The following is a 22,802-nucleotide window of genomic DNA, read 5'->3' as shown; positions in this document are numbered from 1 at the left end:
TCTTACCGTAGAGTGCATCTACATAACAGAAGTCACAGAGAAGCCGGCAGAACACAGAGAGCACCACTGACGCTGGCATGCACACAGACTACAAAAGAGATGAGTGGTGTTTGGCGTGTGATGCGGGGTTTCTGGTGCAGTCTTTACACATGGCATGACTTCATCTGCTGGACCACATACATAAACATGGAGTAACACATGTCTCCTTCAGATTCTTACTCCTTGTTTGAATTCAGTGAATGACATAAGCAAACCCACATTTCCGTATGATTTCCTAGATTTAAAACAGTCAGGTATATTTCAGTACCTTGATTTGGAAACTAAGCTATTCAGAAAAGTTCTTATATATGAAAATTAGAATACAAATGTATTGTACACTAAATAAATATGTGGATCGCTAACATCCTGACACAATTAACTTGGTTATTGCAATTACCAAGTGTTAGTCACTCTGTGCCTCTTTGCGACCCCATGGACTGTAGCCCACCAGGCTCCTCGGGATTCTCCAGGCAAGAATGCTGGAGTGGGTTGCCATTCCCTTCTCCAGAGGATCTTACCCATCAAACTTGGGTCTCCTGCATTGCAGGTAGATTCTTTGCCATCTTAGCCACCAGGGAAGCTCTTACTGTAATTACCAAAGGGATGTCTTGCTGGTAGTTCCAAGTCTTGTGGCAGGAAAACCACAAAAATCATCTACTGATTTGGTCAATATCAATGAGTTTTAATTTCTTATCTACCATTATTACTTTTGCCTACTTATAAAATTTAATATTTAAGAACATTTATAGAATAAAGTTTAAGTGAAAGTGAAGTCGCTCAGTCGTGTCCGACTCATAGCGACCCCATGGACTGCAGCCTACCAGGCTCCTCCATCCATGGGATTTTCCAGGCAAGAGTACTGGAGTGGGGTGCCATGTTTATCTTCAGCAAATTAAACAGATTATCCAACTTTGTTTTTTCCTGATATGGTTTTAAAAATTGACAAGAGAAAGACCTAGTTATTTTACAATATGTAAGGAAGAGTGTTGTGTTTTCAGCAAATAGTTTACAACTTTCTTAAATCCTCTACAGTATAAATTGATTTTACCTAAACTGTTTTTTTGTTGCTGGGATTGTTATTTTTATTTTGGCAAGCTATGGATCCTATTACCAGTTATAATTTTCTGAATAGAAAGTGACATTTTATTATTAACACATTACTGACATTGTTATCACTGCATCTGTTTCTATGACAATTCAATCTTATGTGACAGGCATATAGATAATAATGTATCTTTATCACAGAACAAAGTTCACTTTCACCTATTCCGCTGTATACATACAAGGTAAAACAAACAGTAATTTAGGAGACAGCATAGTCTAGTGCTTAAGAGGATGGGCTTGGGAATGGTTCGTGTGGATTTGGATTCTGGTTCTATTACTTACCAGCTGCGCATCCACAGAAAAGTTTTAGAACCTCTCTGAGCCTGGGTTCTGTCGGCGGAGATTTTAATAGCTTCTACTTAATAAGATAAGATAATGTACACTGAGAACTTTACATTGTGCCTTAGTTAGTTAAGTCACTCAGTCGTGTCCGACTCTTTGCGGCCCCGTGGACTGTGTAGTCTACTCCGTCCCTGGGATTCTCCAGGCAAGAACACTGGAGTGGGTTGCCATTTCCTTCTCCAGGGGATCTTCCCGACCCAGGGATCGAACCCAGGTCTCCTGCATTGCAGGCAGACGCTTTAACCTCTGAGCCGCCAGGGAAGGCTGTGCCTTAGCACACAGTAAACACTTGATACATAATAGGTACTATTAGTCAATCTTGTAAATAAAGCATATAAAAAGGACAAAATTACGAAGTGACTGGTATCTTTTAAGAGACACCAGAAAGAAAGGAACCTGACTTTAAGCAGAGCACCTCAGGACTGCCAATGATCTGTTTTCATAAACCAGGACGTCCACTCTGCCCCGATAATGTCAGGATCGGATCGGCTGCCGCATGTTCACCTCCTCACGATATACTCCCTTTAATGGGACCATCCTCCATATGAACAGGCTAGATCCCAAAGTGCAGACAACCCTACTTTTATAGTAACAAGTTTTCTCATTGTCTCACATAACCCTCAGATGGTACAGATGCACAGTTCCTAAGCAAATGCCAAATCAGCTTTTTGGAAGAAAGAACACATCACCAGTTGCCCTTATATATTTTGTGTTCCCTCATTAGTGACTTGAGCAACGTACATTAATATTTTCTACAGGGCTATAAATCTTCGTATAATCTGCTCATAAACTTGGAAATGCAAGTCACTTTTACAGTAACTACTTGGGAAGTAAGACATCTAGATATTCTATTTTACATGCGTATCACAATCCCCAGACTACAATTTGGCTGAAAAATTTTCATTCTGTTCTTCATTATGGGATGTACTGAGCAGGCCTGACAGAATATACATTGCTAACTTTTGAAACAGAATGATCTGAGTTTGCGTATCACCATTCCTACAAACAGGAGGAAATTCACTGTCACTTGGCTGAGAAAAGGATTCCCAAGAGCTTGTGGTTGTCATCATGGGTGCTATGCTGGTACACCCAATTGAAATGGCCCATCTAGACTTTTACTATGTGGCTTGAACCTACACTGATCACAGATCAGAGAATGAAGCTTTTGGTGGCAGGAAAGTCAGGGTATGTGCAGTAACCACGTGGAGAGTTTTCTCTTTGCTTTTTATGATGGTTTTTTTTTTTTTTAATGTATGGTGAGTTTTTTCCCCTGCATATGCCAATGTATTTGGAGTGGGTTTCTCGCATGCATAATAATCACTACTGGGGACTCATCTTAAAAGCCAAGAGCGGAAGTGTATGTGAAAAGCATTATTTTACACTTCATTGTTCATGTGGGGACTAATTAATGAATACCTAACGCCATTAATTCACAATTAGATCACTTATGTTTAACCGCATGCTTTCTGTGCATACATATATAAATATTAATTTTGGATAGAACGATAATCATTCAGCTTCATAACAATTAAACAGCTGTAACCTGTCTCGTGTGTTAAGTCATGGAGCTACAGGCAAGCTCCAGAAGCAGATGGTCTTACCCACCCATGCTTAATGTTACAGACTTTTTAAAAAAAGAGGTGTTGACAAATCAGAACAAGGAGGCATAGTTTTAATGCAAATCGGCCCATTTGCAATGGAGATTACCCTAAAAACTAATTTGGTGTATAGGAAAAAAATTAAGCTCTGTTGTTAAAGGAAGACATTATATTCCATTTGGATATAACAGATTCCCCACCAACATAATTATTTACTAATTTCATTCAACCAACAGCGTTTAATGGAAAAGCAGCTGGCAAAGTATTCATATTTATGGACCTCCTCTGAACTGCTCCTTAATTTATCCAAGGCACATGTCTGTTAAACCCCAGAAATAATAGCCATATTTCAGGCAGCTGTTTTCCAGCACCACTAAAGAGTACTCAAAGAAGAGAGGGTCAATGAACCCATCATGAAGAGGAGCAATAGGAAAAAATTGGCTCGAGTCACACGGTAATCTGTGAAAATAATACGTTAAATATGAAAAGGGAGAAAGGCCACGGCTTTTGCACCGACTAACACTGTAACTGAACTTGCATTTGAAAACCAGGTAGGTGGAAAAGGAATGGTTTCAAGATGAAAAGAGGCTATTTTCAATTTGTCACATTCAAGAAATGACAGAGAGAAATTCCACCATTCAAAGGACACTGAGGTATCACTGCAGGAAGAAATAGTCATGTCCCTTAAAATTGTGGGCTTAATGTTTCCACCCTTACATGACACTAAATGCTAAGTTCTGATTTTTTGTTTTAAGGCAATAGGATCTTTGTAGATAACGAGAATTACTTAAAATTTACACAAACACTTCATTAGGTGACTGGTGGTCTATGATTATCTGTCTTCAGTTTACCGAAGACAGTGACATATTCATAATCTGGCTCTCTTGTAATCTTTCTCTTCCTCACTAATACTATGAAAATATCAACTGATAATATATTATTTTGCCCTTGGTTTCACTCCCAAATGCCTTGGAACTAAACTTCTCAATAAAAGCTTCTGATGAAGACTTTAAAGGAGCATCTTTCATCTTTATTTCTGGTTAAAGGGTATATCCAGTCAATGGTGCTTTCAAACTTCCTCTCCACTAGATGTGGTGGAAATTAAGGTATTAGATGATTTTTAAGAGATGCAAATTGACGTAGTATTCCAAACTAAAAAAGATGCTTTAGTATATTAGTGAAGGAACACAATGGCATAATAAAACATTATGATATACATTTGATGTGCTACTTAAGTGGTTTTTATCCTGATACCCTATCTTTTCATAAACTTTTAAAACTATAGCATACAACATTTTAATTCAAATGAACAGATTAAACATCTTTGCGATTAAAAGTTATAATTTATAAATTGGTTCCCTAAGACACAGAGCACTTACACAATAACTTATTTTGAGAGACTTAAAAAAGCTAGCTGGAAAACCTCTACGTTCATAGTGGGGATAAACACAAAACGGTAAGAAAGGAGGGAACTGGTTTGTCCAAGTGTATTTCAAGGTCTGTCAGGTATATTTCAATGACACCTAAATGATCACAATATAGTACAAATAACCACTATTTTCTTCTACTGCTCTTATTAGAGAAAAAGAACAATGGATTTAACCCTCCATTTTTTTTTCCCCAAACACACAGTACCTCTAAAGCCAGAGGGCCTCACAGTAAGCTGAGTAGGAGTAAGGTTAATTTATAGCAGCTCTTGGGATTCAAGCTACACCACAGGAAACAGACTGGAGGAAAATTTGTGTACAAATAACCACCACAGGACAGAATTCTTTATCATACAGTCGACTCTAAAGAATGTCAAGCATATTTCTTCTAAAGAACTCAAAACTCTCATCCTTATAGGCTACGTGTAAATCATCTATATGGAAAGATCTATGTTAAATCCAGATACACTTAACCAGAAGTATCTACATTCAGAGCTGACTTTGAGACGTCCTAAAAATGCCCCTTTTCTGAAGTATAGAAACACACGCGACATTTCCCCAAACGAGGCCACTGTCACTGGGGTTTACACCTGAGCAGCACTGCTGCCGTGTGAGCAGAGTCTCAGCTTCAGGCTGCTCAGGGCAAACACAGCAAGAAGGACCGGACAGAGGAGCGCATGCGCAGCCGCTCGGCCGAGTCCGACTCTCTGCGACCCCGTGGACTGCAGCCCGCCAGGCTCCTCTGTCCATGGGACCCTCCAGGCAAGAATACTGCAGTGGGTTGCCATTTCCTCCTCCAGGGGATCTTCTCGAACGAGGGAGCGAACCAGCATCTCCTACATTGGCAGGCGGACCATTTACAGCTGAGCCACCTGGGAAGCCCCAGACAGAGACCAGAGGAACTCAGATACCTGAGGGTCACAGCAAAGGGTGTGAAGGGTGTGAAGTCAAGTGGGCCTCAGGAAGCATCACTATGAACAAAGCTGGTGGAGGGGATGGAATTCCAGACGTGCTATTTCGAATCCTAAAAGATGATGCTGTTAAAACGCTACAATCAATATGCCAGCAAATTTGGAAAACTCAGCAGTGGTCACAGGACTGGAAAAGGTCAGTTTTTATTCCAATCCCAAAGAAGGGCAATGCCAAAGAATGCTCAAACTACCGGATGATGGTACTCATTTCACACGCTAGCAAGATAATGCTCAAAATCCTTCAATCTAGGCTTCAACAGTACATAAACTTCGGTCTGTACAACTTCCGGATGTACAAGCTGGATTTAGAAAAGGCAGAGGAACCAGAGATCAAATTGCCAACGTCTGTTGTATCATAGAAAAAGCAAAGAATTTCAGAAAAACATCTACTTCTGTTTCATTGACTATGTTAAAGCCTCTGAGTGTGTTATCATAACAAACTGTGGAAAATTCTTCAAGAGATGGGAATACCAGACCACCTTATCCACCTCCTGAGAAACTTGTATGCAGGTCAAGAAGTAACAGAACCAGACATGGAACAGTGGACTGATTCCAAACTGGAAAAGGAGAACAACAAAGCTATATATTGTCACCCTGCTTATTTAACTTATATGCAGAGTACATCATAAGAAATGCAGGGCTGAATGAAGCTCAAGCTGGAATTAAAATTGCCGGGAGAAATATCAATAACCTCAGAAATGCAGATGACACCACCATAACGGCAGAAAGTGATGGGGGACTAAAGAGCTTCTTGATGAAAGTGAAAGAGGAGAGTGAGAAAGCTGGCTTAAAGCTCAACATTCAAAAAACTCAGATCATGGCATTGGTCCCATCATTTCATGGCAAATAGATGAGGAAAAAATGGAAACAGTGACAGACTTTATTTTCTTGGGTTCCAAAATCACTGCAGATGGTGGCTGCAGCCATGAAATTCAAAGATGCTTGCTCTTTGGAAGAAAAGTTTTGATGAGTCTAGACAGTGTATTAAAAAGTAAAGACACTAATTTGCCGACAAAAGTCCGTCTAGTCAAACTGTGGTTTTTCCGGTAGTCATGCACAGATGTGAGAGCTGGACCATAAAGAAAGCTGAGTGCTGAAGAATTGATGCTTTCAAACTGTGGTTTTGGAGAAGACTCTTCAGAGTCCCTTGGACAGCAAGGAGATCAAACCAGTCAATCCTAAAGGAAATCAGTCCTGAATATTCACTGGAAAGACTAATGCTGAAGCTGAAGGTGTATTACTTTAGCCACTGATGTGAAGAGCTAACTCACTGGAAAAGACCCTGATGCTGGGAAAGACTGAAGACAGGAGCAGAAGGGGACGACAGAGGCTGAGATGGTTGGATAGCATCACTGACTCAATGGACATGAGTTTGAGTAAACTCTGGGAGATAGTGAAGGACAGGGAAGCCTGGCATGCTGCAGTCCACGGGATCACAAATACTCCGACACGACTGGGTGACTGAACAACAGAGCAAAGGGTGGTTAGGTACATTTACTCCTATTCTTAGGGGTACATAAACTGATGCTGGGGGAGATAAATCATCACAACAATGAATGAACATTTATCACAATGGCTCTGGGGACTGTGGATTTTACTGATGGTCACCCAGCAAATCAGGAGCAAAGTTCTGTGAAGATTCTAATCCAGACTTTCCCCAGCATTTGTCTGATTTGAGGGTGTAATTCTCCCGATGGTCTTGAGACCCGATACTACTTGTGCAGGCAGGTTGACAAGTTAAGGGAGTTAGCAAATTAAGGAGTTGGGGTTAACATGTTAAGGGTGCTCAAAGTTAAGGCTGCAAAGCAGTTCCCAGAAAAAAGAAAGTGAAGTTGCTCAATCGTGTCCAACTCTTTGCGACCCCATGGACACCAGGCTCCTCCGTCCATGGGATTTTCTAGGCAAGAGTACAGGAGTGGGTTGCCGTTTCCTTCTCCAGGGAACTTCCCGACCCAGGGATCGAACCCAGGTCTCCCACATCATAGACAGATGCTTTCCGTCTGAGCCACCACTTGATCTTAGCCAAAAGGCCAAGAAGAAGAGTCAACACTAAAAACCACTCTGAAGCTTTAGAAGCTACAGATTGTCAAAGTTATTAGAGATTCAGAGCGATTAAAAAATCTAGACATACAACCTTATGCCTCATGTATGATGGAAGCACAGGGCTTCCCAGGTGGTTCAGTGGGTAAAGAATCTGCAGTGAAGGAGATGTGGGTTCAATCCATGGGTCAGGAAGATCCCTGGAGGAGGGTCTGGCAATCCTCTCCAGTATTCCTGCCTGGAGAATTCCATGGACAGAGGAGCCTGGTGGGCTACAGTCCACTGGGTTGCAAAGAGTTGGACACGCCTGAAGTGACTGAGCATATATGCACACACACTAAAATTTCAAATTTAAGACGGTGAACTTTTTTTGTTGGTTCATTCCTCTCTTCCGCAAAGGTTACTGAACAGTGAGTGAGATGACTAATTTAGCTTTAAGTGCAGATCTGCCATCGCTGGCAATGCTGGCTTCAGTTAAATGGAACCCTGGCTTCATTCACATCCTTTGAGGCTGACATTGGTACAGACACATAAAAACAGACTGATAGAAAATAACAACTTATACAGTGAGGAGAAAAAGCACTTAGAGGAGAGTTGAATTAAAACTTCAAAATGGACAGCGAGTGACCATGATCTTCAACAACGTCTCTGATTATCCAAGCACTTCTTCACAAAAAATGAAAATAAATGGAATACGGTGACACTGACTAGTGAGACAAACACAATCTCTGTGATGTGAATACTGAAACCACGTAGAGAGAGGGTTGACAACTTAGCAAAATGGGGCCTCCATTATTCAGAAAGGTCCGAGAAACTAGTTTTGCATTTTTCAGAAGAGAGATTAAGCGACCTCATTAAAAAAAAAAAAACACAAAAAACAGTTCTGAGGGGATTACAGAGGATCAAGCACTGTATATAAAACCGTTAACTGAATAAATCAGACTCAGAGAAAGAAAATAATAGTGAGAGGCCCCCAGTGGATGCGACTGTTATCTCAAAGGAAGAAACAGACATCTAAAAAACCAGCCTGGTTTTCAGGACATGGGTGATTCTCAGTGAGTTGTGAAGGAGGCTTTCCAGGGTTCTCTTAGGAACTGCCAGGCTCTCGGTCACATGAAATTACTTAAGAGTCACTGAGACTGCAGCGCAGGAAGAAACTTAAGGTCTCCTTTTCTGCACATTCCATGGGACACTTTCTAGCCTGTCTGGATTTTTACTACCAACCAAGGGGAATCTCCTCCCCTCAACTCCACACCTGCCCTGATGGTCCACCTCCACCCTACACGACATATCCCGTCAGGGTGCTGCAAACTGCAGGGAGAGGTCGTTCTTGGAACCAGCATGCTATAGGTTCCTGCTTTAAAAATACAAGCATCCTGATCAACTCCTCAAAAAAGACATCATCAGTAAGGACTCTCGCGGCAGTCCAGTGCTTGGAATACCATGCTTCCACTGCAGGAGCACAGGTTGGGAACCAAGATCCGGAATGCTGCACCGCCAAAACAAAACAAAACAAAAAAACAAAAAGCAATCATTGTAAGTGAGAATTAGGGAAGTTTATAGCTGTGTAAGTTCCACCATCAAACCTGCTGCTGACAAGAGAAAACTTCTGTTTCGATGGCCGTTTTGTAACATATCTGGTGACAGGAAGGAGCTCTTATAGATGAGCTCTGGTTTCCATACATTTCAAACCTTATTTCTGCTCCGCTACTTATTTTCCCGGGCTTCCCAAGTGGCTCAGTGGTAAAGAATCCTCCTTCTAGTGCACGAGACTAGGCCTCAGTCCTTGGGTCAGGAAGATGCCCTACAGAAGGAAGTAACCCCAGTATTCTTGTCTGGGAAATCCCATGGACAGAGGAGCCTGGCTACATTCCATGGGGTTGCAAAGAGTCAGACACAACTGAGCGACTAAACAACAACCTATTTTCGGGGCTGTAGTTCGGGGCTCCACAGGACAAATTCGTTTCTTCCTTTAACCTTTGACTCTGTTACTCTGATGTCCCTAGGTGAGTCAGTGGGTGGGAGGAATATTCCCAACGGCTAGCACTAAGAATCACAGATGGCGATGACTTCATGTCTCAGAAGAATACCCAATTAAATGGAAACTAGGGAGATGGTGATGGACAGGGAGGCCTGGCGTGCTGCGATTCATGGGGTTGCAAAGAGTCGGACACGACTGAGTGACTGAACTGAACTGAGGCTCAGATTCTCCTTAGCTGAATCCTCAAAGTGCCCACAGCCACTCCAATGCAACAGAAAAGTGTGATGGAGAAGTTGGGAGTGGAAAGAGACCAAAGTCCTAACTGATCTGCAACATGTGACCATCCAAATCCACGGTCCCCTTGTAAGATCCTAGAAGGGGCCCATGCAAGCGAGGGGCCCTGATGCCTGAGCTTCACCAGCTTCACAACAAGTATGCCAGTGGCCCCATCAGAGACCCCTTTCTTAACATGATGCTGATGGACGTGAAGCCTGGTCTCAGAGCAGTCATTTGCTGGTGTAATGTGGTCCTTACAACCACTTGTTAAGGGAGAAATCACAGAGTTTAAAATATAAAAAGATAGTTTTAGAATTTCCATATTTCATACCATTATGAATGTGATTCTTAATTTGGGAGAGTTCACAAAGGCCACAGAGAATATTGATTTTGTCATCTTAGTGAAGTATATATCAGCGAGGTCATTTTGTTTTCAAATTTGTCACCTAAACGTTTTAATTTAACAACTAAAACACTATTCTTTCACCGTTATCCTGAGGTGAGAATTAGAATATCAAGCCTAAGCCATGCCCATACAAGGCACAGTTCCGCTCTTTCTTTTACCCCCTTACTGTTTAACAGATAACTCCTCGGCTGTGTATATTGCATTTTCAATTTCTAATCTCTAGCACCCCTAAGCCCAGAGCACTGTGGTATTTATTAGAGGTGTGCTGAGTACTCTACTAAGACTAGGTTTTGTCTGAACAAACAAAGCATGTCTTTGTGATCATTAACGATCTTGTTTACCAATGTGCTAAAGAATTAGAATAAAAACAAATAGCCAGTCTTTTGTAGCTTAAAGGAATTAGGATTTCCCCTAGGCCAAATATCCATTTGCATTGCCTGAAAGTACATGAAAATCAATGTAGCTCAATAAACAGCTCTGTGTTTGAGACATAACTAGAAGAAAAATATCACATTAGACTCCGTCTTTCATCACTGTGATTTTAAAGAGCAACACCTCCTCAACTCCCATCCCAAACATATTAACTTCTTAAGCCATATCCAGTTTAAGACTAGGTCACTCTTTATAATAATGAAATGGAAATTATATTAACTCACTAGAGTAAATTTGCTGGATAGCCATTTGTTTTATCTTTTTAAAACAATTTTAGCACTCAAAATGTTGTCTGCGTTATACTTTGACTTATTTATACTTAACAATGAAATAAAAAACTCTAATTTGGTAAACATTTCTAGGCACTTTAATAAGTGATTTACATTCTGGTATTTCATAGGATCCAACAACCCTATGAGATAAATAAAATTTATGGTGAAAACATACTCAGGGAAGTTAAATGATTTGACCAAAGTCACAGAGCAAGCAAATGACATAGCAAAGATTCAAATTCCAAAAGCTCTTAAACATCAGACACTCTGCTTCAAAATCTCATATAATAGGACCATTATAACCACTTCACATTTGCAAAAAAAAAAAAACAAAAAACCCAATGGAGGCTAAGAACAGTTAAATCAGTGAATAAATCACAGGATTGGTTGGGAAACATCTTTTTTAAAATTTCAAAGCCCATGCCTTTTCTTATTATATTACACTGACTTTCATTAAGAAATAGTATTCAATTATCACAGATGAGCTGATCAATAATTGCTTAATGGATAAAAATGCATAAATTAACAAATGAAATGTAACTGAGGCACACAAATGCCCCAAGAAAAATGAAAATGGAAGTTAAATGAAATTGAGGAACCCCATGCTTAAAACTAGCAATTTTTCAAATTAAGCAGAAATTATCAATACATTCTCGAATATCACGAGCCCCCAGTGGGATACTGTTCAAGAGACTACAAAGAAATTAAAAAACACTTCTCTCCTAAAACACTCCTCTCTCTAACAAACAGATGAAAACCAAAATGCCCAAAGTTTCATACCTAAATAATTATGATATTGTTAATGCTTATTGGAATCGAGATTCAGAAATTTGCTTGGAATCTTGTTCCAGGATTTAAATAAGTTTCCAACCTTCATTAAGTCTAATAACTTTTTAAGCAATTTAAGCCCATTTTCTCCATTTGTGTCTGTGGGGAAATCAGCATCCAGTAGGGGATTTGCCACACAGAGATCTGAGCCTTCCTTACCTTCCTAACAACCCTTCGCTGGATCAGCTCCATCATTCAATCTCCCTCCTCCCCACCCTTCAGGTCGCAGCCTCATCTACAGTCTCCAATGCTCTCAGATACAAATGGATGGCTCTAGGGGCAAATTTCTTTCAGCCATTGCTGAAAAGAATATTTCTTGGGGGAAAGTACAGGTTAATAATACTTAAAATTCGGGACTTAGGATTTATCGTTGACCAAGATAGTTAGCTAGTGTGACACTTTTATGGATTCTGCCTCCAAACATCTGTTCAGTAGAGGCTGTCCTGGTATTTGTGCTGTTTCTACCTCCCATTCACTTCAGCCACAGGCCAGTCGGGTAACTAGCCTCTCTTTCCTGAGCAAGAAGAAAAGAGAGAGCCTCTGCATGGTCACAGATTCTGGTTCCAATTAAATATATTACAAATAGTAAGCCTACTGAGTTAGGCCAAGTATCTTCCAGTTCACAGATCTGACTTTGATCCATCTCAATTCTCAAACTACAGAATTGTTTAAGTTTTGTCATATAGAAATAATAATGTAGTTATAATATAGTTATAGTTATAATAATATTCTAATCTGTAATAATATTCTAATTCTGTCAACTATTACTTACAGACCACATAGTTATATTTAATATTTTTAGACTAATTACTGTATCCTCTAAATAGTTATCTTTCCAATCTTATGGAAAACAAAGATAGAAACATGAGTATGATAATCTTTTGACCAATTATGGAGTGTTTGCTTACAAAGGAACACAGTATGGTAGTACTCTCACAGTACTCTCACAGTATGAGCATCTCTACCAGTGCTATTAGTAGCAAACTATGCCAGTAATCATTGCTGGTGCTTCCTTGATGTGATTCAGTCATATGACTCTTAGTTTATGAAAGGGTCCAACAATCTTAAAAGGTTTTGAGGGGAGGAAGGGAGATATATTCATTTTAATCACAGTATTTCTAAAAGGAGATTTCTCTTTGTTTCATTTTTTTAAATCTGGATACATCACTCATCGAAGTCTAACCCAAGAAAGGAGAAGGACTTGGGACAGCAAACCTGGGGATGAATTTGCTGAATACATGATTCGTAACGAGAGCAAAGTGTGAGCACACTAATAAAAATATCAGAATGCCATCAATCCCTTCAGGTAGTTGGGTGTTCTGCGAATACTCTAAATTCATAACCTATTTTACTCTCAAAATGCCTATGGTTTCATGGAAGCATGAAGAGTTTATGAAGACAGTAAGATGACTAATGAAGAATATTCTTTGCTTTCTACTGGGAACTTTTGTTTGCTTCTAACTGTTTAATTTCTCCTCCATCTCTCTTTCAATTAACCTCCCTGTTTGTATTCAATGAGATGGCACATAATACGGAGAAAGTAAAAAAAAAAATCTCGCTGATTTATGAGTCTTCTTTCATAAAGTGAAAGCTCCTTTCAGCCAGACGCCTAAGTGTTGAAATTGAGAGGAAATGAACAGAACAGTAACTCTTCTGAATGAGAAAACATACTGTAGTTTCCTGGGCTGTTTAATCAGTGGCTCACAAAGGCCTCCTTTTAAAGGACCCCTGAGACTTCACTCTGGACATATACACAAGGTAGGAAGTAGACACGGAAAAGCAATTGGATCTTTGTATGCAAAAATTTGGAATAACTACTTCTGAGAGTACAAAAGAGTAAAACAATGATTTAAAGGTTCTCTACATCTTTTAAAAGGTTCATTTCAAAGATTTATTTTTAAATGAAGCAGGTCCTTTTCTTCTACACTGTCACTCATATGGAGTATAAAAGCAACAAAATAAAATGAAACAATAGAAAGTGAAATTGTTAACCACTGCAAGACACGTTAAATTATAACAAAAAGACCTGCTACTAACAAAAGTCCCCTTTCTTCCCAGACGCAGGGAAAGTTGTTTAAGACAGGTCCTCTGTCGGAAACTAACCCTGTAATATTACCAACGTCAGTAAGGATACCCAGAGAATGATTTGTTTGGTGGCTGTTGGTTGACAAGTTAAAACTGCCCATGGATAACTCTACAGTACACTTCCTCATAGTCCAAGCTATATATACATGTGTTGGTTGCACTTCCCAGGATACAAATAGTCCAGTATATAACATTTCCCTTCTAGCTAGATTCAATTCACTTATGATGGGGGTGGTGGGGTCAAAAAATACAATGGAGTAGGATTAGAAGCACACTCTTCCTGCCCTGCTTCTAGTGTGCATCCATTCTGGGAATGGGGCAGGGAGCTGCCTGATCACAGGGATACCACACTGTCTCTTGTACATCCTCAGAAAAGATGCATATCGTGGTTGTCAACTATTTTCTGCCTTGCTGTAGCTCACAAGTGGGGCTCGCGTGAGCAACAGGCGGCCCCTTCCCTGTGGAGCCTCCCTTAAAGAGTAGAGGAGGGCAGAGCCTCATGAGGGAAGATGTTAGGGGTGAGCTCTCTGCAAGGGTCCTGCACGTGTACGTTGGCAGTTTACCCCAATAAGACTACAGGCTCCCCAGTTGTTGGCAGTAGCTCACCTTTAACAGGTGACCCTGCAAGGATGTTCATAGATAAGAGTTACCACAAAGGCCTGATCTTCAGAGAAACACCATTTCTCAAATGACAAAATTTTTGTAGGATCATGTCATTTATAATTAATATTGTACACTTTCACTGAAGTGAGGCAGAAATGTATTACTTAACTCTGTTGCATTTTCTTTAAATAAATGTTTTACTTTCAGTGACTAAAACAGTAAAGGCAAAGGCACTGAACACCCTGAAAATATGGAACCAGTATATGTATTCTGGATACTTTTGTATCCAGGCTAAATAGTACTTACATACTAACATTTTGATCTTAAACACCTATTTGATTGTCTTATTTAACCAACACATGTGTCAGAATTTCATCATATTTTAAGAAGTGTGAAGCATATAAATCTAAGAAAAACTAGAATGGTGCATTTTGCTCTATTTTTTCACAGTACTACAAAATAAAGTTATAAAAACTCAAACTTCCTTTTTAGAGACTCAAATAGATGAACAAGTCCTAAGATGTGTGATTCTGGAATCTATAGGAGTCCAAAAGGCTAGATACTGGGAATCTTTCTTTCAAGTAAAAAATACTGCTGTTTCACGGTGGCAATATGTAACACACAAAAGGAATATTCAATGAGAGTTGGTTTATAAGAAATGAAATCCTCCTTATACGAGTCAATTTTGGTGGCCATCCCCCCCAAAATGAATAAAATATCCTTATACTTCATACTTGATACAGCAGTTTTAAAAAGAACTGGAATATAACAAATTCACTTCTCGGTACAGCAGAAACTAACACAACATTGTAAAGCAATTATATTCCAATAAGAATTTTAAAAAATTAGAAAAATAAAAAGAACTGGATTGCAATTGGAAAATGAGGACCTTATTTTAAAATGAAGTTATTCCTTTGGAAGAAGGAGAAGAACAAAATTATCAATAACTAGAAGAGTTTTTCCAAGGTGAAACGCAGCACCTTGTGAGCTCTGTTAGGGTACTCGGGACAAGGGGCGGGGCCAGGGCAGGGGGCGGGGCCAGGCAGGGGGCGGGCCTACCGATGGTGCAGTGCTCTCCGTTCCAGCCCTGGCTGCATTCACACTTGCCGTCCTTGCAGGTCCCATGCTCGGCACAGCGCGGGTGGCAGGCTCTCTGATTGCACGCTGGGCCCGTCCAGCCTTCTTCACAGCGACAGGAACCCCCCATGCAAACACCATGTGAGCCACAGTCCACGGAACAGATTTCTAGATGTAAAACAGAGGAAGCAGGTCAAGAGAGGAGTAGAGGGGAGGGAGAAGGGGAGTTAATAAGCAGTGCTTCGTCTTCAACTCTAACCTGTGACAGGGAAAAGCAAAATCCTTGACCCTAAGCACGAAAGTATTTACCTAGTAAGTCGTTTGACCTACTAAGTCAATTTCAGTATCGGCGGCTAAGAATGATAAACGTAGTTTTACTTTTAAAAATTTTACATTCTGCCGTATCGGGCATAAAATGCGCATGATAATTATGCTATAAACAATGTCCTATATTTATATATTTGGGTACACACACACTACTAACAAAACAGAACACAGGATTCATAATGAGAAGAAAATATATGCACACACACTTGTATGTTTCTCAGAGGATGTTTTGGGCAGCCAGGAACACATGTACATATACATCAAACTGATATAAAATTTATGAAATATTCTGTGTCTGTGTATGTCAGTATTTAACAGGAGTTGGGTTTCACCCGGGTAGCAAAAATTGAAAAGGAGTTATTTTTAATCTTATAGTTTACATTTTTTAAATATTTAGAAACTTTCATTAGAAAGAATTTGTTATTTAAAAAAGTAAAAAAAAAAAAGAATCTATTATAGTATGCATATTAGCTTGGGTCTGACACACAAACAAACTGGTTAAATAAAATAAATTGTTGTTTTTTTTCCTAGACAGTATATTTGTACTGCTGACAGAAGTTGCTGAGCAAAACAATAATAGAAAAGCAGTTTAATAATATATATAACTATGAACTCTAACATTTGAAAAGCAAGGTTTTCCAATTACTAGAATTACTGAAAAGAGCAGGAGTCACCAAAGGACTTTATAAATGGTAACAAGAAGTTAGGTCATTAAAACAGAATTCAGGCATCTGACATAAGTTTTTTCTTAAAAAAGTTTTCTTAAAAGTTTTTTTTGATGAGATCCAGTTAAGAGAGAGAGAGACAGACAGGCAGACAGAACTCTGAAGGTATTTTGTTTTTTACTTTTTACATATAAAGTTAAATAAAATGAACTATTTTTTTTCTTAAGATTGGAAGACTATTGTTTAGTTTTGGTTTTCTTTCAATAATAAACATAATGAATAAAAACCTTAGATCATTTCTAACAAACAGGAAATGGACTAGCTGAATTTCAAAATAAAAAATATCCAGTCCCAGTTTAGGTAGTGACATGCATGATCCCACAGTTCCCCAGTCATTGGCCAAATAATATTTCTCAGACAGTGGACTTCACAGGGCTGCAGAATTTTTAAAAACTTGATCCAGGCTCTGACAGTGGTGAACACTTCTTATAAACAACAGTCAGGGCTATGAGCTGGAGGAGAGTGGTATGTGGTTTTTCACGCCACATTTTCCAACTCCTTTGAATTAAATTTTTGATTAAAGGATCCAAGATGTTTTGATTAACTTCAGAGGAACAGAACGTCACCTGAGCTTCAGAAGAGCGAGGTTTCTTTCTGAGGTTCCCTTTTTTATTCAATCTAATCAATTTTTCATTAGGGTGAAGGTGTTTATCAGCGTTTAGCACACTTGCTTTGAGCAAGGTGCGTCAATCTTTGTAATGAACTTATTAATTAGAGTTAATTTAATTGAAGTGGAATTGAAGGGCTAATTAATGGACAAACTGCTGTTGAAGAGAGAGGAGAGCTCTGTTGCTTTCAAACCTATAAACTTTCTGATGGAAATAATTCATTTCTTCTCTTTTAGCAGCTTAACCAAATGTTTCTTCAGGTGTAAAACCTATTCTATTGAATTTAGATCTCTGAAGGTCATTTCCACAGCAACAATACAGGCAGCTGATAGTGCTCTGCTTTAGAATTCAATAGGTTAGAAATGTGAAATGCTACTGCTTTTAAGTCACGAATGTAGACTAATAAAGGTGTTTTCCTAAACTTTCAATGAGAACTGTGCAATATGCAAACTAATTGGAGACACATGAATCCAGATGTTTTCACAGGATAGCCCTATGTGTATTTGAGATCTTTACTAACAATTCTAAGTAAGCTTTCTGTCTTTCGGCAGCTAATAGTAAAGTTTAATAAAGTTTTGTTCTGTGCTTAACTGCTTTCTCCCAAAGAAGTATATTGTGTTTATTAGTCAACTCTCTATATTGAGAATTTAGTAAGTGTGCATTTTGCATTAAGGATTTAAAGATGAATAGGATGAAGACCTTCACTCATTATGTCAACACAGTCAGATATACAAGTAAAATTAGATCTTTAGCTAGCAAAATAGTAACAGCAGAATGAAAAAAATTAGTCTAAATATGTAAAATAATGGTATGTAATTTTGGCAGCCAGTTTACTTTTTAAACTAACATTGATATCCTTTTTTTGGCTATTCATAACAATACCATTTTTACCATTTTATGAAGAAGATCAAATTACTTTTTGAGCTGTTTAATATCAATTACAAACCATGCTTTATAAAATAATCCTGGTAATGTATTAAATAACTTTACATGAAAAAAGGGGCCATTGTTCTGTTCCTTTCCAACTTGGAAAACTGTGGGAAACAAATTAGAATGACAATATTTCAAACAAGTATTATTTTATAACTAGTATTATTATGCCTATTTCACTAATAGGCAGAGAGGCCTGAATCAAGTAGCTTTATACAAGTAACTGTATCTATAAACTTTAATTGGATTTTTACATTTTTAGTATAGAAGCTGAAAATGTAAATAAAAACCCCAAAGAAAGAGCTAAATGCCTATATTGCTCTTGTAATTATATTTTTTTAAAGTGGAGGACAAAATGAGCTAACATGTTATTGAAAATAATACCATGCATCCATGCTTGATAAACCTTGGTTGGTGATAATTTTTTAAAACTCATTACTGAGACAGTCAAGGTCCTCTGCAATTCAGCCCCCAATTTAGGTTTTTTTCACTCTTATTTATCCTATACACCTTGCATGTTCTGACAGTCAGGAATCTTCTAACCAAAGTCTCTGGTTCACCAAGCTCTCTAGATCAACTCGAGTGTCTATGAGGCAGTGATAGGCATATTGTAGACACTGTCGCCCTTCACAATTTATGGCTCACAAGATGAGGGAAGCAGAGGACAAGGAGGGAAGGAAGAAAGACTGAAGGAAGGAGGGGAGAGGGGAAGGGAAAGGGGAAGAAAAGAAAGAAGGAAAAAGAGCAAGAAAGAAAACTCCTAAGTTGCTCCTTTAACTATGATATCTACTTATGGGTTCAACAGAAGTTTTCCATCAATACCACAAATTAACCTAGATAAGACTTTCTCTAGTTTGGGCTTCTGAGAGTCAGTCTGTAACAGGTGGAGTAGTTGGTGAATCTTTCATGCCAATATTGACTCCTAGGGCAGCAGACACGTTACCCAAGTTCCTCAAAAATGCCAGGAAAGAGTGAGTTCAGAGCTCCTGCTCTTAAGTACTTTCTACTGCTGTTCCCCTAGTCAAAAAATATTCCCTCACCCTCCACACTAACTGCAATCTTGAAGGAAAGAAATATTAAAAATCTTGTAAACTTTCAATATGCATCAAGGCAGGATCTAAATATTGACTGAGGTTGGTGCATTAGTCCATGCAACACTCGACAGAATATTAAACTGGAGCGTATTGGTTTCTAAGTATTTCATGTGTATTTATCTTATCTCCCCAATGAAACTATAATCTTCATTCCAGTATTCTTGCCTGGAAAATTCCCTGGATGGAGAAGCTTGGTGGGCTACGGTCCATGGGATTGCGGACAGTCAGACACGACTGAGGGACCGAGCACCCAGATTAGCATAGCCTCTATCCATACTGTGGGACTAGCAAATGGACACAGAATGAATTCATGGGCTGCAAATGGCAATAAACCAGTAGAACAGACCTGAGAGAAAGCATCACTATACATCACTTTGTAAAGCTCTCATTTCAGTGATGTGAGTAAATGCACACAAAGGTATATGAGCTCACAATGTAAAAATATATTTAAGACCACAGGTCATTTAGGTCACGGTCAAAACCTTGAAAGCCACTGTTCTAGAGGGCAGGAATGATCGATTGTTCTTTTATCCCATTGGGGCCTGTCACAACGCCATGCACAGAGTTGGTAGGTAAAAACATGACTGACTGAATAAAATTACTCCTTGCCATTTCTATTATAATCATACAGTGGCAATTAAAAACTCAGTGTTGAACTCTTACCTACACCATAAAATCTATATGTGTATACTCTTTATTGTGATCATATTAAGAGTCTTCTGTTGTCACATAATTTTTAAATTGAGGTTTCTGTTTATGAGATAATGTGCGTTAATCTCCAAGTTGTACGTAGGCCTTCAGAGTTAAGAAGAAAGACAGCTTTATTGAACTGAAATATTTTTTTCTTTACAATAATACTAAAGGAGAAATTTTAATGACAAATGATGAAGCCTGTTTCTTTCCATACTAAAAGAGAACAAATCTCATTACTTTTAATACTTCTTTCTATAAATGGTCACTTTAATAAAATCTATATTAAGTGTAATAAGAGTGTTTTAAAAATTACTGGGCTAGTCAAAAAGTTCCTTTGGGTTTTTCTGTAAGACGCTATGGAAAAGTCCAAATGAGCTTTTCGGCCAACCTAATAAAATATGGTGACCTTTGTGTGTGTGCTCAGTCATGTCTGACTCTTTGCAACTCCATGGACTGTAGCCCACCAGGCTCCTCTGTTCCTGGGATTTTTTCAGGCAAACATATTGGAGTGGGTTGCCATTTCCTCCTCCAGGGGATCTTCCCAACTAAGGGATTGAACTCTTGTCTCTTGGGTCCCCTGCAGTGGCGGGCAGATTCTCTAACACTGCGTCACCTGGGAAGCCCATGGTAAACTTTAGCTAAACAATACTAAACACTCAAATGTATGAACCTCACCGTTGGAGCAGTCTGGGCCAGTCCAATTAGGGTCACAAGTACAGGAGCCACTTTCTTGAAGATATGTTCCATGGCCAGAGCACTGGTCTGGACACATGGTCTTGAGTATTTCACAGTTGTTACCACCCCATCCAGGATTGCAGTGACATTCCCCGTGGATACACACACCGTGATTAGAACATCCAGGGTCTAGACAGTCAGCTAGTGGAAAGAAAAGAGAACCAATTTACCATTAAATCTAGAAGATATACACAGTACATTCAGAACAAAGAATTAAATCCCAATTTACCTGAACATTTTGGCTACTCAGATATTTACCTACCATTTGCAAGAACTTGTCTCTGAAAATGCAGAGAATTCATGCAATAAAGCATTAAGAGACATGCCATTTAGGTAATGGAGACTCTTAACAAGGATTCGTAATTCTCACTTCTGCTTTTGAGACGACCGCTTTCCATTCTGCCTAATCAGAGAGTAATAAGTACTGGCTTCACTGTAACAAAATCTGAATCAGCTGGCCTAATCCATAACCACTGAATACTGACAGCTGTGTGGGACCCTCACATGTTTGAGAAATAAATGAGTTGCATACCCTCTATCCTTCTTAATTCACTTTAATGTGCTTTAGATGACGAGATTTAATTTGGCAATTTGACTCAATAAAACTTTACACTTGTAGGGTCAATGGCCTGAAAATTTAATTCCAGAGACTTAATTGCATTACTTTGTGTGTGCAGATCAATAAAATCAATTTGATTGAAGAACGGAAATGGTGCTTTTCTGCTTTTTGAAAAAACTAGTTCAAATGCACTTTACGGTATAGTATCTTAACTATCATCATTATATATAGTTATGGAGCAAACCCATGATATATCTTTTTCCATCAGTCTATTATATTCAATATTCATCTTTCTAGAGATACCAAATGCTAATAGATTTAGAGGCTGGCATCAAGGTGAAAAATGGCAAAAAATAAACAAACAGTCCACTGTTGGTTCCAAGACACAAGTTTTTGCTTATTTTCTCAGAGTGAAAAAAAAATTATTCACACAATTGAGAAAGAGCAAAGGGACTCCTTGGTATTTTTTCTTTTTATTAGGTAAAGTGTTCATGAAGCAATGCCTCCATGAATATGGAAATCAAAATTACCTTCAGAAGGAGGCATATAAAAAGATTCATTGCCAAACTAAAGGTTACACATATCACCTGTTTTTTCTTTATGAATACCTAAGAATAGACTTCGGCAAATATTGACGTGTTTACCTTCTTCGCAATTTTCTCCTTTGTATCCGGAGTTGCAAGCGCAAGAGCCCATGATGCAAATCCCACGGCCCCCGCACTGCGGGTCGATGCACTGTGTCGTGGGCACATCGCATTCTGTGCCCTTCCAGCCGCTGAAACACAGGCAACGGCCCTTGGAGTACTGGCCGTTGCCACTACACAGCACCGGACAGGCTGCTGTGAAATAAAGCACGACAGGGGGATTATCAGCCGCGCTTCCCATCGAGATTCGCTCAAAGCAGCAGCTCGTCGTCGTTAGAACAAGCAGTATGCCATTTCTCCACCCCCCGACCCCCCACCTTCTTTCCTGTCTTGGGAGTTTCCTGAATGACTCATGTTTCTACAGCTTATTTATCTTGGCTTAAGAAGAGAATCTATGTCGCATACCTCTTGAACAATCCGGACCCAGAAATCCTGGAAAACAATGGCAGGTTCCAGAAACACACTCTCCATTTCCATGGCAATTTCTGGGGCATTCCACCACAGACTCTGAAGAAAAGAAAAAGAAGTGATCCTTGCTGTGCACCCTGCCTCTGTGCAAGGTAAACTGTGTCACTTGGATCATTTTAGCTACATCTTGAAGGAAGTACGGATGGCTGGCTCCATAATCCCAGAAAGGATTCATTTATACCAGATTGTGTATGTGCTAAGTCGCTTCAGTCATGTCTGGTTCTTTGTGACCCCATGGACTGTAGCCTGCCAGGCTCATCTGTCCATGGGATTCTCCAGGCAAGAGTACTGGAGTGGGGTGCTGTGGGGAAACATCATATAGCCAGGATGGCGAAAGTTGAGCTCTCAGGCCCTCTCGCCCCACGTCCTGTAAAGAATGACGTTGTATGGTTATGTAATAGCTGAGATCACTTATAGCACTGAGCATGCATATCACACTGCACCTGCTTGGCCATGGGCCACTTTGGTTCTGTAAATGTATACAAGCCCCACCTGAGAAACCCCTTTGCTGCTGCGCCAGTCTGGAGAGAATAAACAT

At 39.4% G+C, this 22,802-nt stretch overlaps 1 protein-coding gene across 5 annotated transcripts in view; it reads right to left on the bottom strand.

The window, feature by feature from the left end:
- Positions 1–22,802, bottom strand: part of TENM3 (teneurin transmembrane protein 3) — a 629,396-nt gene that overhangs the window by 99,212 nt on the left and 507,382 nt on the right. For 4 of the 5 annotated variants that reach the window (XM_069573182.1, XM_069573184.1, XM_069573185.1 and 1 more), the window contains 4 exons: positions 22,202–22,303; positions 21,797–21,991; positions 20,534–20,734; positions 15,464–15,649 (listed from right to left, as the gene is read on the bottom strand). In XM_069573182.1, coding sequence (XP_069429283.1) covers positions 15,464–15,649; positions 20,534–20,734; positions 21,797–21,991; positions 22,202–22,303 — 684 coding nt within the window. The remainder of the gene's footprint in view (positions 1–15,463; positions 15,650–20,533; positions 20,735–21,796; positions 21,992–22,201; positions 22,304–22,802) is intronic. The other variant, XM_069573183.1, reaches the window with a different exon arrangement.

Source organism: Ovis canadensis, chromosome 26 (assembly GCF_042477335.2).
Source record: "Ovis canadensis isolate MfBH-ARS-UI-01 breed Bighorn chromosome 26, ARS-UI_OviCan_v2, whole genome shotgun sequence".
Classification (NCBI taxonomy): Eukaryota; Metazoa; Chordata; class Mammalia; order Artiodactyla; family Bovidae; genus Ovis; species Ovis canadensis.
The sequence above is the reverse complement of the archived record's forward strand: the minus strand, read 5'-3'. Positions and strand labels throughout refer to the sequence as shown.